The sequence below is a fragment of the Microcaecilia unicolor genome, chromosome 3, assembly GCF_901765095.1.
Source record: "Microcaecilia unicolor chromosome 3, aMicUni1.1, whole genome shotgun sequence".
In the NCBI taxonomy this organism is placed as follows: Eukaryota; Metazoa; Chordata; class Amphibia; order Gymnophiona; family Siphonopidae; genus Microcaecilia; species Microcaecilia unicolor.
This window is the reverse complement of record NC_044033.1, coordinates 44,723,142-44,738,774: the sequence shown is the minus strand read 5'-3', so window position 1 is coordinate 44,738,774 and position 15,633 is coordinate 44,723,142. Positions and strand designations below refer to the sequence as shown.

Sequence of the window (15,633 nt, the reverse complement as noted above, 5' to 3'; positions counted from 1 at the left end):
TAAATTACAAATTTCAATTACATAGATTCGGTAACAAAGCAGGGCGCCTGATGACGCGATTGGCAAATCCAAAAGGGCAAAAGAGACAAGTCCTGCAGGTTCAGGGGGAACGCGGGAATGTAGAGAGGACAGCAGAAAGGATATGTGAGGTTTTTGCTAAATTTTATAGCAACCTATATGCGAAACCTAAAGAGCAAGGTTTGCCGGAGTCCATGTACCTGGATAACCTAAATCTACCATCCCTCAGCCAGCGGGATAAAGATAAATTAAATCAACCAATTACGGTAGATGAGGTGCTCTTTGGAATAAAGCAGGGGAATCTACTCAAGGCACCTGGTCCAGATGGCATGCGCATAGAATTCTACAAACTACTAGGAGAGCATATCGCGCCAACACTGACCGGGTATTTTAATAAGATAGTGGACAGGGAACAGGGACCGGAAGGTCTGTCTCTAGCAAGGATAGTGGTGCTGCCGAAACCGGGGAAGGATCCACAGATTCCTAAATCATATCGACCAATTTCCCTCCTAAATGTGGAACTAAAATTACTAGCTAAAATAATGGCCAATCGTATGAAAAAAGTATTACCGAAGCTAATACATGAGGCCCAAACCGGATTTGTAGAAGGTAGGGTAATAGCTAAAAACTTAAGGAAAATCATAGGGGCTTTAGAGAGGAGGAAACAGAAAGACCTGCTCTCCCTACTTATTAGCTTCGATGCCGAAAAGGCATTCGACAAGGTACATTGGGCTTTTTTATTTTCAACACTGGAAAAATATGGCTTTGATGGTCGGTTTCTATCTGCGGTTAGAGCCCTAAACTCGAATCCAAAAGCACAGGTGTGGGTTAACGGGGTGGAATTGGGGGAATTTCTAATACAAAGAGGAATGCGACAAGGATGTCCGTTATCTCCGATGCTTTTCGTATTATCACTCGACCCCTTGATCCGAGACATTTTAGGCAGCCCAACGATACACGGTGTACAAGTAGGACAGACAACATTTAAAATAGCAGCTTTTGCAAATGACATCCTAGTACTGCTCACGGAACCCCAGACATCATTCCCGGCACTAATGGAAGTGCTGGAGGAATATGGTGACTATGCTGGCCTTACTTTGAATTTGCCTAAATCAGAAGCGTTAGCTTCATCTGCAGCAGTGCGAAATCTCTGGAGTCACGGGTTCCCCTTGTGCTGGGCGGAGGGATCATTCAAGTATCTAGGGATTAAATTGACTATGGACTTAGAGAGCTTATATGACATAAATGTAAAACAATTATTAGAGAAGACAAGGTTCCAATTAGACGGATGGGAGGGTCTCCCGTTATCGCTGAGAGGTAGGATAAATTTAATACAAATGGTGATATTCCCCAAATGGCTATATCTTTTGCAAACGCTGCCACTGTATCTAAGACGAAAAGACATTTTACAAATTAATAGAGTCTTTGGAAGATTTTGCTGGGCCAAAAAGAAACCCAAAATACAGGCCAAAATGATGCGGGGAAATTGGAAACAGGGGAGGGGGGATAGGCTTGCCAGACATAGCTGTATACAATCAAGCATGCCTTCTTAGACACGTAGGTGACTGGGTGAGTCAAACAGATACATTTATGCCATTAGAAAGGGAACGTGCATATTTTGCCCCCCATAACGCGCTCATCTTGTTCCATTTGACACAGGTCCAACTCCAGGCACCATTCAAACGCTGTCAGCTGCTGCAACCCATGCGTAAGGCATGGAAGGCCTTCACTAAATATCTAGGGGGAACGCCAGAAACATCAGAATTACTAACATTTAGAGGGAACCCGGAGTTTGAACCAGGACGAAGTAATCTTACATCTGTTAGATGGGAGTCGCAGGGAATCACAAAGGTAGAGCATATGTTAGGTCAAGATGGGAACATTAAAAAATTTGAGGACTTGCAAAACAAGATAGGAAACACATGGGGAGACCGTTTCACATATGCCCAAGCTAAGCACTATATTTTACACCTAAACCAGTCAGCCCTAAGGTCGAAACTTGGGAGCCAAATTATACAGTTTTTCCCAAGACCTAGAGCCTGGGGGAATCACAGTGTCCACCCTGCATAAAGCGTTGCAGCGGCGTACCCCACCAAAAAACAGTCATGCCAATTGGAAATCCTTCAACTTGGTGCTCAAAATACACGCTCCATATTTTGATCCGTTGTCATAATTCTCATCGCTCTCATACAGAGAGCATCATAGATTTCTCCAATTTGGTGGCTTCAGAGCATCAATGCGACTTCCCCAACAAGTTTCTGAAAGAGGTTTCAATGTCAGAGAGGGAACTGAGAACTGCCCATGTTGATGACTGTTTCAAAGAAGCCAATGATCTCATGGTTCACTTTGGCAGCATGATTTACAACTAAGTTCAGGCTGTGAGCTCCACATGGAATGTAGAAAGCACGAGGGTTCATGTTTAAAATAAGCCTCTGCAGCCCATATCTTTTCCCTCTCATACTGGCTCTGTTGTCTTAGCCATGGCCCCTCATATCACTAATTAAGATTCCAGGTGTGCAGTTGATTGATAACAGTGTCACATAAACCCTCTCCAGATGAGTCATGTACTTCTAGGAAGCCTAGGAAATGTTCTTCAATGTCTATGTTTCCTTCTTTGCAGGAAACAAAGCGAATAATGCCATCTGCTTAGTGTGACTGACATCTGGTGTACAGTCCAATATAACAGAATAGTACTTTGCTTTCTTAATTTCAGACAAGATCTTATCAGTGATGGCCTTGCCCAAAATTGCAATAATTTCATTTTGTCTTTGCTCAAATAATGGATTTTGGATTCCTGTCTTATAGCCCTCCTTATATGTGCCACCATGACAGAATCAAAGTTTCCGAGCAGTTCAACCAATTTAAGAAAGTTGCCATTATTTCTTTTGAAAAGCTTATCAGATGAACCTTGTACAGCCAGACACCGAGGTCCAAGAAATTTGATTATTTTGATGAGCCTTTCAATCACATCTGACCAAACTTTTTTTTCTAGATCATACAGCCTTTGATGTTGTGAATCAAATGTAGCTTTGTTTTTTAGAACCTTTCTGAAGTCGATCCACATTTTGAATGTTCATACGAGCCAGACTTGTTTCATGCTTATGCAGTGCCTTGGATACACTCCTCCAGTTGTTGTAGCCAGTCGATATAGAACTACTGGATGACTCGCTTGGATCTGTTGGTGAAAACAGTATGTAGCAGAAACAGAACAGGCAGTCTGTGGAAACTGAGTATGGTAACCATGGTCTTGGCAGTAGTTCACCATATTCTATTTTTCGGTTGTAGTATATAAGGCTGAACTTGCATCCACTAGAGTTCGCAGGATACAAAATGCCTTTCTTTTGAACAGGTCCTGATTCTGTGAGAATAATTCTTATTTTGTCAGTGAGTTTTGGCCATTTTGCTGGATCAGATAGCTCAATGCTTATGAATCTGTTGATGAAGCTAATGATGACTGTGGCTTAAACTGTTCTTTCACAAAGTTATCTAAAGTGCATGGCTGCTAACTTTGCTCTTCCACGTTCACTGCTGTTCCTTTCGAGAAATCATCATCAGTGAGAGTAAATGAACTGGAAGCTGCTGTTGGCTGGCAATGAGCTTCTTCGATGGGCTTGCTCCAGAGGGACTTGTACCTGGTTGGTCTTCTTCCTCCTCCAGAAAGTAATCACCAGTCACTTTTAAGTGTTTGATAAAACTATATAGTGCTCCTGCTTGCCTTTGGATGGCCTCCTCTTTTGCTGCTTTTCTCTTCCTATTTGTCAACCTAATAGTTTATTTTTTGTTGCCATCACTACTACCAGTTTGTGTGAACCCTCAGAGAAAAGCTCTCGACTTTTAAACTAAAAAAACATCAAAAGACCCCCCCCCCCAAACGTTGTCGGTTTGTAGGCTTGCTTCTGGAATAAGTTTTGCCAAAAAATGTGGTCCCTAGCTTGGCTTTATCCTACAGCTTTCATGACCACACAAAATCAGAGTCCTGACTCCTGAGATGCCCCCCGAAGTACTCAGAACTGTTAATGGCTGCTACATGGGGAAATAAAGCAGCGATAAACCCAACATGGGCTTACCACTTGCTAATCCAGAACTACCCCCCAGAGCACGCCACTTCTGGCACTACAAAAATATTTTTATTTTTGTAGCACCAGTGTTTATCCATTGGGTAATCAGGCAGTGCCGCGTGCTGCCCGGTTACTGCTGGGTTAGTGCGGGAGCCTTTACCAATACCTCAAAGCCTATACAGGCTTAGAGGGTGCTTCCGCCAGCCTCAGCCCAGCCTTAAATACAACGGACAGTCGGGGGCAGCACAAACCCAATCGACGCCTGTGTTGAAATTAGCAGAGGAACTTTCTCCAAACTTGAAGACTCATCTGCATTGACACAAAGCTGATGCTGTAGTCAACACTCTCTTCCACATACTTCCCAAGAATAGTACTTTGAAGAGTCAGATTCAGACCTCTCCTGGGAGACATATCAAGATCCACAGGACTTCTCAGCTGAAGGATCACATTCCATGTGATCCTTCTTTGCCACCTGAGACACACAGGTCTCCTCCAGAAAGTAAATCCTTCCCTGGCTTTGTTCATGAGATGGTGCAACTCATACCTTTCAAACTGAAGATAGAGGAGCAGCCTCATTCAGAACTATTTGAAGCTCTAGAATATGACTCCCCTCCTAGAGAAGGAGTTACTGTTCCACTTCATACCATTATGAAGAATGTTCTGATCAAAAACTGGAAGACTCCACTGACTGTTCAAGTTGCTCCAAAGAAAACTGACACAATGTACAGGATAAAGAAATGCACTGGATTTGAGAAAACACAGTTACCCATCATTCCTTAGTTGTGGAATCTGCTTTAAAATGTACTCACAGTGCAAGATCTCATGCTTCTGCTCCTTCAGGCAGAGAAGCTAGGACATTGGACTGTTTTGACAGAAAAACATTTCAGGCATTGCTAACCAATCACATATTAGATTGTCAACTGTATTCCACCATTTCCTTGAACTCTCAAGACAGAGTACTCTCTCCTTTGCAGAATTCCTTCTCCCTGAGAAGGCTGATGAATTCTATAAGCTTCACAGGAAACTTCTAGATTGTTGTAAATATCTCCACGGATTTCCAACTTCGAAGTATCAATGCAGTGTCTTTCCTGGCTCAGGGTCTCTGACCTCAAATCTGCTGCCCAGGAGCGTCTAGCGGACATCCCTTGTTGTGGAGATAATTTGTTTGGTGACAAAGTCAATGAAGTGGCTGACCTAATTAAAAAACACAGATACTATAAAACCTCTGTCCAGGCCACAAACATTGGCTACTTCTTCTTCTAGAAGATTTGCAGGAGGATTTTGACAGTCCAATTAATATATATCTCTGGTGAATCAGCAGGTTTTCAAGCCTGTGAACTGTATTAATCTTTTCATGCAGTGCAATTCTCATATTTGGTCAGCAGGTGGTGTTTCTTTTCTCTTTTAAAGCTGTTGTAGTAAAGACTGCTTTCTTTTCAGTTTAAGCCCTGTGGGAAGGCAACCTGCAGTGCCATTGGACAGATATTTTCACCGTTGGTTCGCTGAGCTCTGATTGGCCCTGGAATTCAAATCCAGCCAGGAGATACTGGAATTTCCCCAGTCTCATTATTATTAGGAAAGGTATGGAAAACAGGTGTGAGGATGTTATAATGCCGTTGTATCGCTCCATGGTGTGACCGCACCTTGAGTATTGTGTTCAATTCTGGTCGCCGCATCTCAAGAAAGATATAGTAGAATTGGAAAAGGTGCAGCGAAGGGCGACTAAAATGATAGCGGGGATGGGACGACTTCCCTATGAAGAAAGATTAAGGAGGCTAGGGCTATTCAGCTTGGAGAAGAGACAGCTGAGGGGAGACATGATAGAGGTATATAAAATAATGAGTGGAGTGGAACAGGTGGATGTGAAGCGTCTGTTCATGCTTTCCAAAAATACTAGGACTAGGGGGCATGCGATGAAACTACAGTGTAGTAAATTTAAAACAAATCGGAGAAAATATTTCTTCATCCAACGTATAATTAAACTCTGGAATTTGTTGCCGGAGAAAGTGGTGAAGGCGGTTAGCTTAGCAGAGTTTAAAAAGGGGTTGGACGGTTTCCTAAGGACAAGTCCATAAACCACTACTAAATGGACTTGGGAAAAATCCACAATTCCAGGAATAACATGTATAGAATGTTTGTACGTTTGGGAAGCTTGCCAGGTGCCCTTGGCCAGGATTGGCCGCTGTCATGGACAGGATGCTGGGCTCGATGGACCCTTGGTCTTTTCCCAGTATGGCATTACTTATGTACTTATTACTTATGTACTCAGATAGGGAGTGCAGAGGGTAAACATCTCTGCTCTGAGGCCCTGTTCAAGAACTGAAAGCAGTTATTTTCCTGAAACTCCTCAGGTACTACACAGGTAGTGACAAAGTATTTAGATAGTTTTAATATTGATGCTTATTCAGTCACCTGTTATTGCTTCTTGTTTCCCCACCATATCTTCCACTGTTCTATTTCTGTGATAATAAAGCCAACAAGAGGAGGAAAAATTCTAGATCTAGTTCTTAGTGGGGGACACTGCCTCAAAGCTTTAAAGTGACAGTACACTATTGCAGTGTCCACTCCGGGCTCCATGGATAATGTCACCCACATGTGAGAATATCATGCCTTCTTGTCCTTGGAGAACTACCCCATACGACTGTGCAAATTACTGCTCTACCCTCAAAAACTACCCCAGCACCCTCAAACATAACCTATGCCTATAATCTAGCCTCGAGCAACTGCTCCACCATCCTCCAGAAACTACCTGTTCCACCCCACAAAATTACCTATCTCCAAAACTACCCCGCTTGAAAAACTACCCATACTACATCACTATTGTGCAAACTGTCCCCCCTCCAGAAACTACCCTCACCATTCTACAAACTATTACTGTACCTTCAAAACTGCATCCCCAAATCAGCCCCTACCTCCAAAAACTACTTCCAGAATTGCTTCACCACCTACAAACTAGTCCCCTGCCTCAGCAGCCTGAAAACTGCCCATACTCTAAAAGCTATCCCATACCATTCTGTGCACTGCTTCATTCCCCAAAATCTACTCCTCAACTTCTCTACCACCCCATGAACTGCTCCACCCCCTCTTCCAATAACTATCTTTTTGCAAATGTCCCACCATCCCACCCCCAAAACATCCCCCACAACTGCTCCCCAGTGCCCTGCAAACAGCCCCACCTCAATAATTGTAACCCTTGCAACTAGCCCATAATCTCATAAACTGCCCCCTTCCAATAACTATCTCCCTGCAAATGTCCCACCATCCCAAAAACCATCTCCACAACTCTCCCAACTCCCACAAACTGCCTCTATCCCATAACAACACCCCATAACCTGGCCCATTCCCAAATACTATGCCCACAACTGCCCCATCACTCCTTCCAACTCTCCGAAATACCTTCCACAATTGCTCTACCATCCTCCAAACTGCCCCAACTGCCACAACCCCTTAAGTTATGCCCCCAAACTGTCCCATCCCATCACAACTATCCTCCAAAACTACCTCCTCCCCCAACTAGCCTCATCAAATACATATTCATACACAGGGATTACAAATAGTTTCCTATTTATTTCTGGATTTTTTTGCCATTATTGATTGCTGTGTGTATTGCCCAAGTAATATGTGGATGGACATACTGAATATGCATTGGCAAACTAGGCACATACCAATGATCTAAAATTTAGGGGGATCCTGTCAGACATGCTCAGGACTTGGGAGGTTAGAGTTGACAAGAGTTTGGTTTTTTCCTGGATTCTCCAGATTTTAATATTAATGTAACATAATGCTATAACATAATGATTAAGGAACTGCACCTTTCACATAGCTCTCCTCTCTCGGTCACAGACACACAGAAGGTGAACATAGATGTAAATACATACACGCCCAGACACACAAATGTAAGAATTCATGCAGATACATACGTGCAAGCATACACAAACATACAAATACATGCATACACATACAGCCCACACACAAAGAAAACAGATAAACATATAAAACAGATATGTATATATTTACACATACATGCTCTGCACTTTTCCCACTTGTTATATATTCTATTATTTAGAATTCAAGGTGGCTACCTATAATTATAACTGTCTTTCTTCTAGCCACTTTCTTCTGCTCTTATGGGCTTCCAGTCCAACTGGAACTAATCTCTACTGGGCAATGGAACCAAGGATCTTCATTCACAATGGTTTTGGTTTCTTCCGGATCTACAAGCCCTCCACCTGACCCAGCCATCATAGTGATTTTCCTATTCCAGTCTATGCCCTGAGCATAAAAATAGATACGGATGGGCAGGAGTGTAAATTTTAAGGGGGTTCGACATTAGCTTCAGAACGTTTAGTACAAGAACAGTGCTGGGCAGACTTCTGTGGTCTGTGCCCTGAGAATGGCAAGGTTATGGCTTCTTCTAGAATCTAATAGTTATTAGGTGTCATCACTGAGTGATGGCTAAGACTCTCTCATCCAGTGTTTGCACATGCTCCCTTCCACAGTGAAGAAAAGAAGACTTGACCTGGAAATTGATTTAGAATGCTACCATAGATTTTTTTGCAATGAGCTTTCTGGCAGATAACACAGGATACATGTTAGTAAACAGAGCCCTAATATTTCACCTTATTTTATAAGGAGGTCAGCAGTTATCTTAATTATCAATCTGAGGTTTCCAAAAAAGATCTGAAATAGGTCTTTAAATAAAATCAGTTTGCTTGGCAAGTCCTTTTTTATGCCGCTATTATGCAAAATGTCTTACCAATTTGACCAGTAGCCACAACATTTTTGTATTTTGGGTGCTGGTTCACAGATAGGCACAGAACATCATCAGTATGCTCCAGGTAGAAACTCTGATTTCCTAATAACATCAAACAGATATTCATAATTAATATATTAGACTTCTCAAAATATGAAGTTGCTCGACCTTTTACGTTTTTTCTTTTATCTTTCGTTCTTATTTTACTTTGGGTATAAATGAAGCTCTAGAACACAGTGCTATATTATCAGGATAGACTTAGGGTAATATAAAAAGTACTATTTGACAGAGCATTCTGAACGGTAGGGAAGTGACACTAAAACTGGATACCAGGTAAGGTCTGCGTACTCCTGCAGCCAAGGAAAACAGGCAGAACAGATGGACTGTGTAATCTTTATCTGTCATCATGTCTCTTGTTTTTACCTTTCACTGGAACAAATATGGAAACGTAAAAAATGATGGCAGATATAGACCACGTAGCCTATCTAGTCTGCCCATCCACACTAACTGCTTCGCTCTACCATCCCTTCTTCTCTTTCAGATTCTCTGGAATGTAAGTTATTCACTTTATAATGTAGACACATCTACTCTTTTTATACTTTTCAGTTGTGTTATATTCCTGCCTTGCATGTAACATTAGAACAACCACCTGGAATTCTGTTAAGGACCATCATAGTAATGCACAGTTTGCTTTGATTTACAGTCTCTCCCTTAACAACACACGTCTAAACACTCCACTCACTTGGCAAACAAAATGTCAATGGTCATCCTCCCAAAGTAGATATTTCAACTTCTATGGACTATCATATATCACAAAAGTTCCAATTCAACTCATGCAGGGATACCACAAAAATGAAATGTTGTTTGAATGATTCCTGTGAAAACTCGATTTCCACTGCCTTGGTCTGAACATGGGCCATGCTTCATGTATCGCTTCATCAGGAGACCAAACTGCAAAAATCATAAAGCAATTAGTTTTACAACACTTTGTGCCATCAATATATAAATCTTTGCTCTTTGTTGAATATCTCTCCTCCTGTTAGTTTTTACTTACTCTTATAGCACAGCACCTTAGCAATATTAGGCTTCAACAAATGGACTTCCACTCGTTGAGCATTAGTTACAGAAGGGTCATCAGCTGGAAGATCTGCGTTTTATGGTCAACAAATAAAGACTAATAGGGGAGGAGATATTAAAAAAAGACTTTAAAAAAGCAAATATTTATATATTGCTGGGACATAGTGATCCCCAATGGACTCAATAAGGAGGTGGATTGGAGCATTTTGTTAACAAGATAATTTAGAATTCCACCTAATTTTTGATTGGGTTTCTCTGTGGGGTTTCTCTTCTGTGCATGCTTTAGAATCTTTCTGTGGGAAGCTGTCATATTCTGAGAAGCTTGGTGTCTCATCTGGAGGAAGAAGTCGGTATGTTTTTTTGAAGATGTAGTTTTTGAGAAAATAAAGATTAAATTCAAAGTGTTGTAAAACTAATTGATTTATGATTTTTGCAGTTTAGTCTCCTGATGAAGTGATATGTGAAACATAACCCATGTTGAGACCAAGGCAGTAGAAATGGAGTTCTTACAGAAATCATTCAAACAACAATTGTTTTATTCATTTTTGTGGTATCCCTCAGAAGCGTAGCTAGGGGGGGCGCAGGGGGAGCGGTTGCTCCCCCAAACAGATTTTCAAAGAAACTGGTGCCTATGTGCTGCAGTGTGCAGGTGCTGGTTGTTACCTTTTCCAAAATAATTTGCGAGCCGGCTTTTAAATTCAGGCAGCAGAGAGCCTTCTCTGATTGCAGGCAGCGATTGCAACAGGCTCTCTCTAGCTAGACCCGGGTCCTTCCCTCTCTGTTGCAGTCAGTTTCCTGTTGCCGCATGGGAAGGGCTCAGCAGAGGGAAGAATTTGGAGCTGCTAGAGGGAGTGGAGCGTGATGTGTAAGTAATTATCTATCCACCACTTCCCCCCAAACATTCATTGTAACTCCGCTTAAGTTAGAAGTAGTAATCCTGCTGTTATTTCCCGCTCACCACACCCACAGTCAGACTGGAGCAGAGCAGAACTGTGAAAGGCTAGGGGAAAGCTAGGAGAAAAGAGATAAAAATATTGTAAGAGAAGCCTGAGGTAACACAAAACAAAGACTTCTTTTCTGGGTACTATTTCTGTTTAAGGCCCCCCACCCCCTCCCCAAGATATAGAACGGGGACATAGCCTCAATATATCAGGTCCTAGCCTTGTGTTAAAAAAAAGGCGACTAGAGGGCTGGAGGAAAGCTGGCAGGAATTTCTGCTCAATTCCCAGGTTCGAGGAAGCTTTCTGCCAGCTTTGATATATTTCCATTCTATTATTCTGTATTAGAATTTCTCCAAACAAGGCCCAGAGATGCCACAGCAAATCCACTCCTTCCCTAGCTGAGATAGTATTTCACCATCTCTTTGACCTCATAGGCTTCTTTAAATTATTCACCTTACTTTCTAACTCCTCTTACCTATCTATATATTCCATCTTTGCTTTACCCTTCACTATCAATTAAAATGTTCTATTAGATATTGTGTTGCCAGTATACTGCCATACTTTGTATTGTTATTTGAATATTTTGACTGTTGTAATTGCCTGTTGCTCATGCTTGATCTATTCTTACTGTACGCCACCTTGGGTGAATTCCTTCAGAAAGGTGGCGGTAAATAAATCCAAATAAATAAATTGGGTATCTAGAATGAATATGCATGAGGTAAATTTCCATATACAAGGTTTCTGAGTTGTGCAAATCCTGAAATTCTGACTGGCTGTGGGGACCCTAGGATGTGTTTGGAAATATTTTAGGATGTACTGTTCCTTATAGTGTTTCAAAGAACTGCAAACTGGGGACTGCTTGTTCCTAGCCTGATAAGAGCGTTCCACCTGAATTAATTTTCGCTAAATTTGTCTAAATAAGATAGCTGACCAGAGGGAGATCTGCTGCAGGATTAAAATGATTCTTTATTTCCTACTTAAATCTTATTTAAGTTACTTATCTATAATGCCATACAACGTTAGTACCATTTCATACAAATATATGTGGTTCTCCATCATAAAATGCAGAGTCTTAGATCTCACCTTCAGTGGTGGTATAGGTAAATGATAGAAATAGTGCAACAAGATAAGAAAATTAAGGTAAATGAATGTAAGGGGAAAATGTTTCAACTGCCTAATATCCCCTAAGATAATTGGTAGGAGAGGCTAGTGTGCTGATTTGGGAAAGGTAGAAAAGGGAAGAAATGGAAAGGTCAATCTGGAAAAGAATTTTGGAGAAGAGTGGCTCATAGAAAGTGGAAAAGAGACAGAGACCAGCTTAATTAGAAAAATAAAATTCCCAGATGACAAAGGTAGAAAAGAGAAAATATTTTTATTTAACACTTTTTAATTACTGAGATGTGCCTGCTTTGTTAAATGTATTTTTTTCTATTTTTATTTCATAAGTACAGGGAAAATTTCATTTGTTTCTCTTTTACCAATATTGCCCTGCTTAAAGAGTCTTGTTTTCTTGGGGGGTCTCCGTTTCAGGTTTTGTCTGCATGGTTTTTGTGGTCCCTTATTTTGTATCAGATGAGGGTCTGTCCATATTCTGAGGTGAAGGATTCTGCTAGCACAGGGGTGAGCAACCTTGGTCCTCGAGGGCCACAACCCAGTTGGGTTTTCAGGATTTCCTCAATGAATGTGCATGAGATCTCATGCATGTTCATTAGGGAAATTGTGACAACTTGACTGGGTTGCAGCCTTCTAGCCCTCAAGGACTGAGGTTGCCCACCCCCGTGGTAGCATGTAGTGTCTGTGTAGGAATCTATAACATTCCAGCTTGTTCCAGTTTCCCAGAAGCCGATATAAATATTATACTGGGCCCTAATGTACCAATATATCACTGTCTTTTCATAAGTGGTTTAGGGCTGTTATGGTGTGGTAAGATTTCAGTATAGGTTTGGAGTGTCTTCTTGCAGGACTTTGTGTTATTTCACAAGTGTCTGGAGGTGGCCCTATTTGAAAGTAGGTTCTGGGGTAAGGACTGCCTTTGGCGGCTCTGTTTGAAAGTAGGCTCTGAGGCAAGGGCTACCACTGGGGTCCTTGTCACACAAAGTAAAAATGCTCAGGACTAGTGGTCTTCACATTCTGTAGAGTAGTAGAAGGAGTGTGTGTGCTGTCCCTGAGGTGATGGTCACAATTTGAATATTTATATTTCTAGTTAAAAAGACAGGCTGCCTGTTCCAGTCGGTCTCCTGATGTAACTTCCTGTTTTCCTCGTAGGCTGGACACAGCAGAGGCAGCCTGTGTTAAATCATTATTGTTGACCACAGCCACTGCACCTGAGCACAACACAAGCAGTGCCACCTAGCCGACACCAACTGGTGCCTATTTTACAAAAGTCTGCTCCCCCTGACATCAAAACCTGGCTACGCCTCTGGTATCCCTGCATGAGTTGGATTGGAACTTTTGTGATATATAATAGAGTCCATAGAAGTTGAAATATCTACGTTTGGAGGACGACCATTGACATTTTGGAGCATTTTTTTTTTTAACGTTTTTTTGTCAAATGAATGGAGTGTTTTGAAGTATGCTGTTAAGGGAGAGACTGTTTTTCATCAGTGGTGGGTTCGTCTGGACTTGGAATTACTTCTGGGGACTATTGTGCTTCCAACCCACCGGCGGGGAACTTGAGGATTTGAGACAAGGTGAAGATGTTTGGTAGATTTTTTTATTTTATTTAGGTATATGATTGTTTTTTGTTGAAGTAAAGAATATTAGAATCAACAAAAGTGTTGGAATATGCACATTCATTGTGGATATCCTGAAAACCTGACTGGCTTGGTGTGCCTCAAGGACTCGAATGAGAACCACTGCCATAATTGCACAGCATCCTGGTAACCCAGAAGTGCCTTATCAGTGGCATACATTACCTGCATTGTCTGTTGCATGGTGCAGGTACCCTGGTACAAACAGCCCCATGTTAACATCTCATATGTATGGACAGTCAAGGAGCCAAATCCCAAAGAGTGGGGTGAAGGGTGGGGCTAAGATACACATATTTATTTTATTTATTTATTCATAACATTTATACACCACATTAGCCCAAAATAGACTCAAGTTCAATGCGGTTTACAAACAAACTATAAAGTGAATAAAACATAATAATATGTTACAAAGAAAAGGGATGCAAGTGATAGGAAAGAGATAGGCCACAGTGGCAGATCTCATACAAGGTCTATCCACATAAATGGTGCCATATGTGACACTCTGCATATCACTATGCATATCACTACACATGGTAGCTGTCACATTGCTTTCTCTCAAACTGTTTTAAAATAGCATAATATGGCAACCAATATTCTCTATAAGCTGTGCGGTCCTCCAACAGTATTGCTACCAGTGAGGGTTGGTGCTTTAATAGTGTGTTTTCAATTGCTAAGGACAGACAGGTGCTATGGAGTCCTGCTCAGAGGTCAGGGGAGAGGCCTCAATAATAGATGCTACAGATTCAGATGACCCCTTGCTAGCTTCTTCAGTGGAAATGGCATAACCTCAGGAAATCCAGTGGTATATGGAAATAGAAACCATAATCCCTATTAACCAAAGAGAAGACATAAGTGCAAGAGGTCAAACATCTGCCCAACAGTACCCAAACAATCATCTCCCTTTCATACCCAACTTCTGTTTGCGATGGGTCAGAGGGAAAGGCCCGGTGCAGGCAGCCTTTCAGTGCTACCGCTGGTGCTGCAGGGCCGAAGACGTTCTGAAAAACTGAAAAAGATAAACCGGGTTGGAAGGGGAGGGGAGCGAGAGCTATCAGTGGTGGTCCACGAGGGGAGGGAGAGCCATAGGACAATGCTCAGTGGGGGAAGGTGCGGGAGGGAGGCAGGTCAATTATTAATCGCAATTAATAATGAACATGCTAATCATGGTGTTAATTGCAATTAACGTGCAGCCCTAGTAATAACACATCATCTGTGCAAGAACTCCTTGATTTGATTACAGAGGTGATCCCGAGTTTTCCTAGGTTGTGATTATGGAAGACTGATCTACATATTGAAACACCAGGTACCACCACAGTTGTTTTTGGATATGATACGGCACTAGGATTCACAGAGGTGATCAATTCTCTAACCCATGAAAAGGAACACATACTAGACTTGGTGTCCTGCAAGGGAGGTCAACATCCCAGAACAGTGGGATAGTAGTGCTGAGATAATACCTCTATCAAGGACAGAGCACTTTCTAATCAAATTTTCTCTAAGTGAATGCTTTAAATGGTTATCTCTTTCCTGAGTATGGAAGACAATCAGAGACATCTGACCACTGAGAATATTTTTTAGGTTTTATATTATTCCAACTTGGATGAAAAGGAAGCTACAGTATCACAGCAGGTTGATATTTGGAATCTGGATATAACTGCACCACTAAAAAAGATCTTATGCCTCACTCATAAATGCTCAGATATTCATACTGGCTGTAATGATGATTAATGGAGCTATTTTGGACAAAGGCGAGTTATAAATAAACATAAACAAATATTTTAGACCCTTTTCTGTTGGAGATGGGAATGTGTCAATGTTGTCTGCTGTTCCTGCTCCTTTTTCTTCTCTACCTGGAACCAGTTCTGCAGGCAATCCACCAAAATTAGAAGATTTTGGGACTGAAAGTGAAAGGGAAGAAATTAAAATTATGGCCTTGCTGATGATATGTTGTTTGTCTTGACTCGACCCATATACTGCTTGGTGTAGGCTTTGAAAATCACAGGATATTTCAGGAAAGTAGCAGATGTGGTTGAATC

At 41.6% G+C, this 15,633-nt stretch overlaps 1 protein-coding gene across 1 annotated transcript in view; it reads right to left on the bottom strand.

Moving 5' to 3' along the window:
- Positions 1-15,633, bottom strand: part of EML6 (EMAP like 6) — a 744,128-nt gene that overhangs the window by 120,593 nt on the left and 607,902 nt on the right. The window contains 1 exon segment of the mRNA XM_030195849.1: positions 8,833-8,931. Within this exon segment, the coding sequence (XP_030051709.1) occupies positions 8,833-8,931 (99 nt within the window).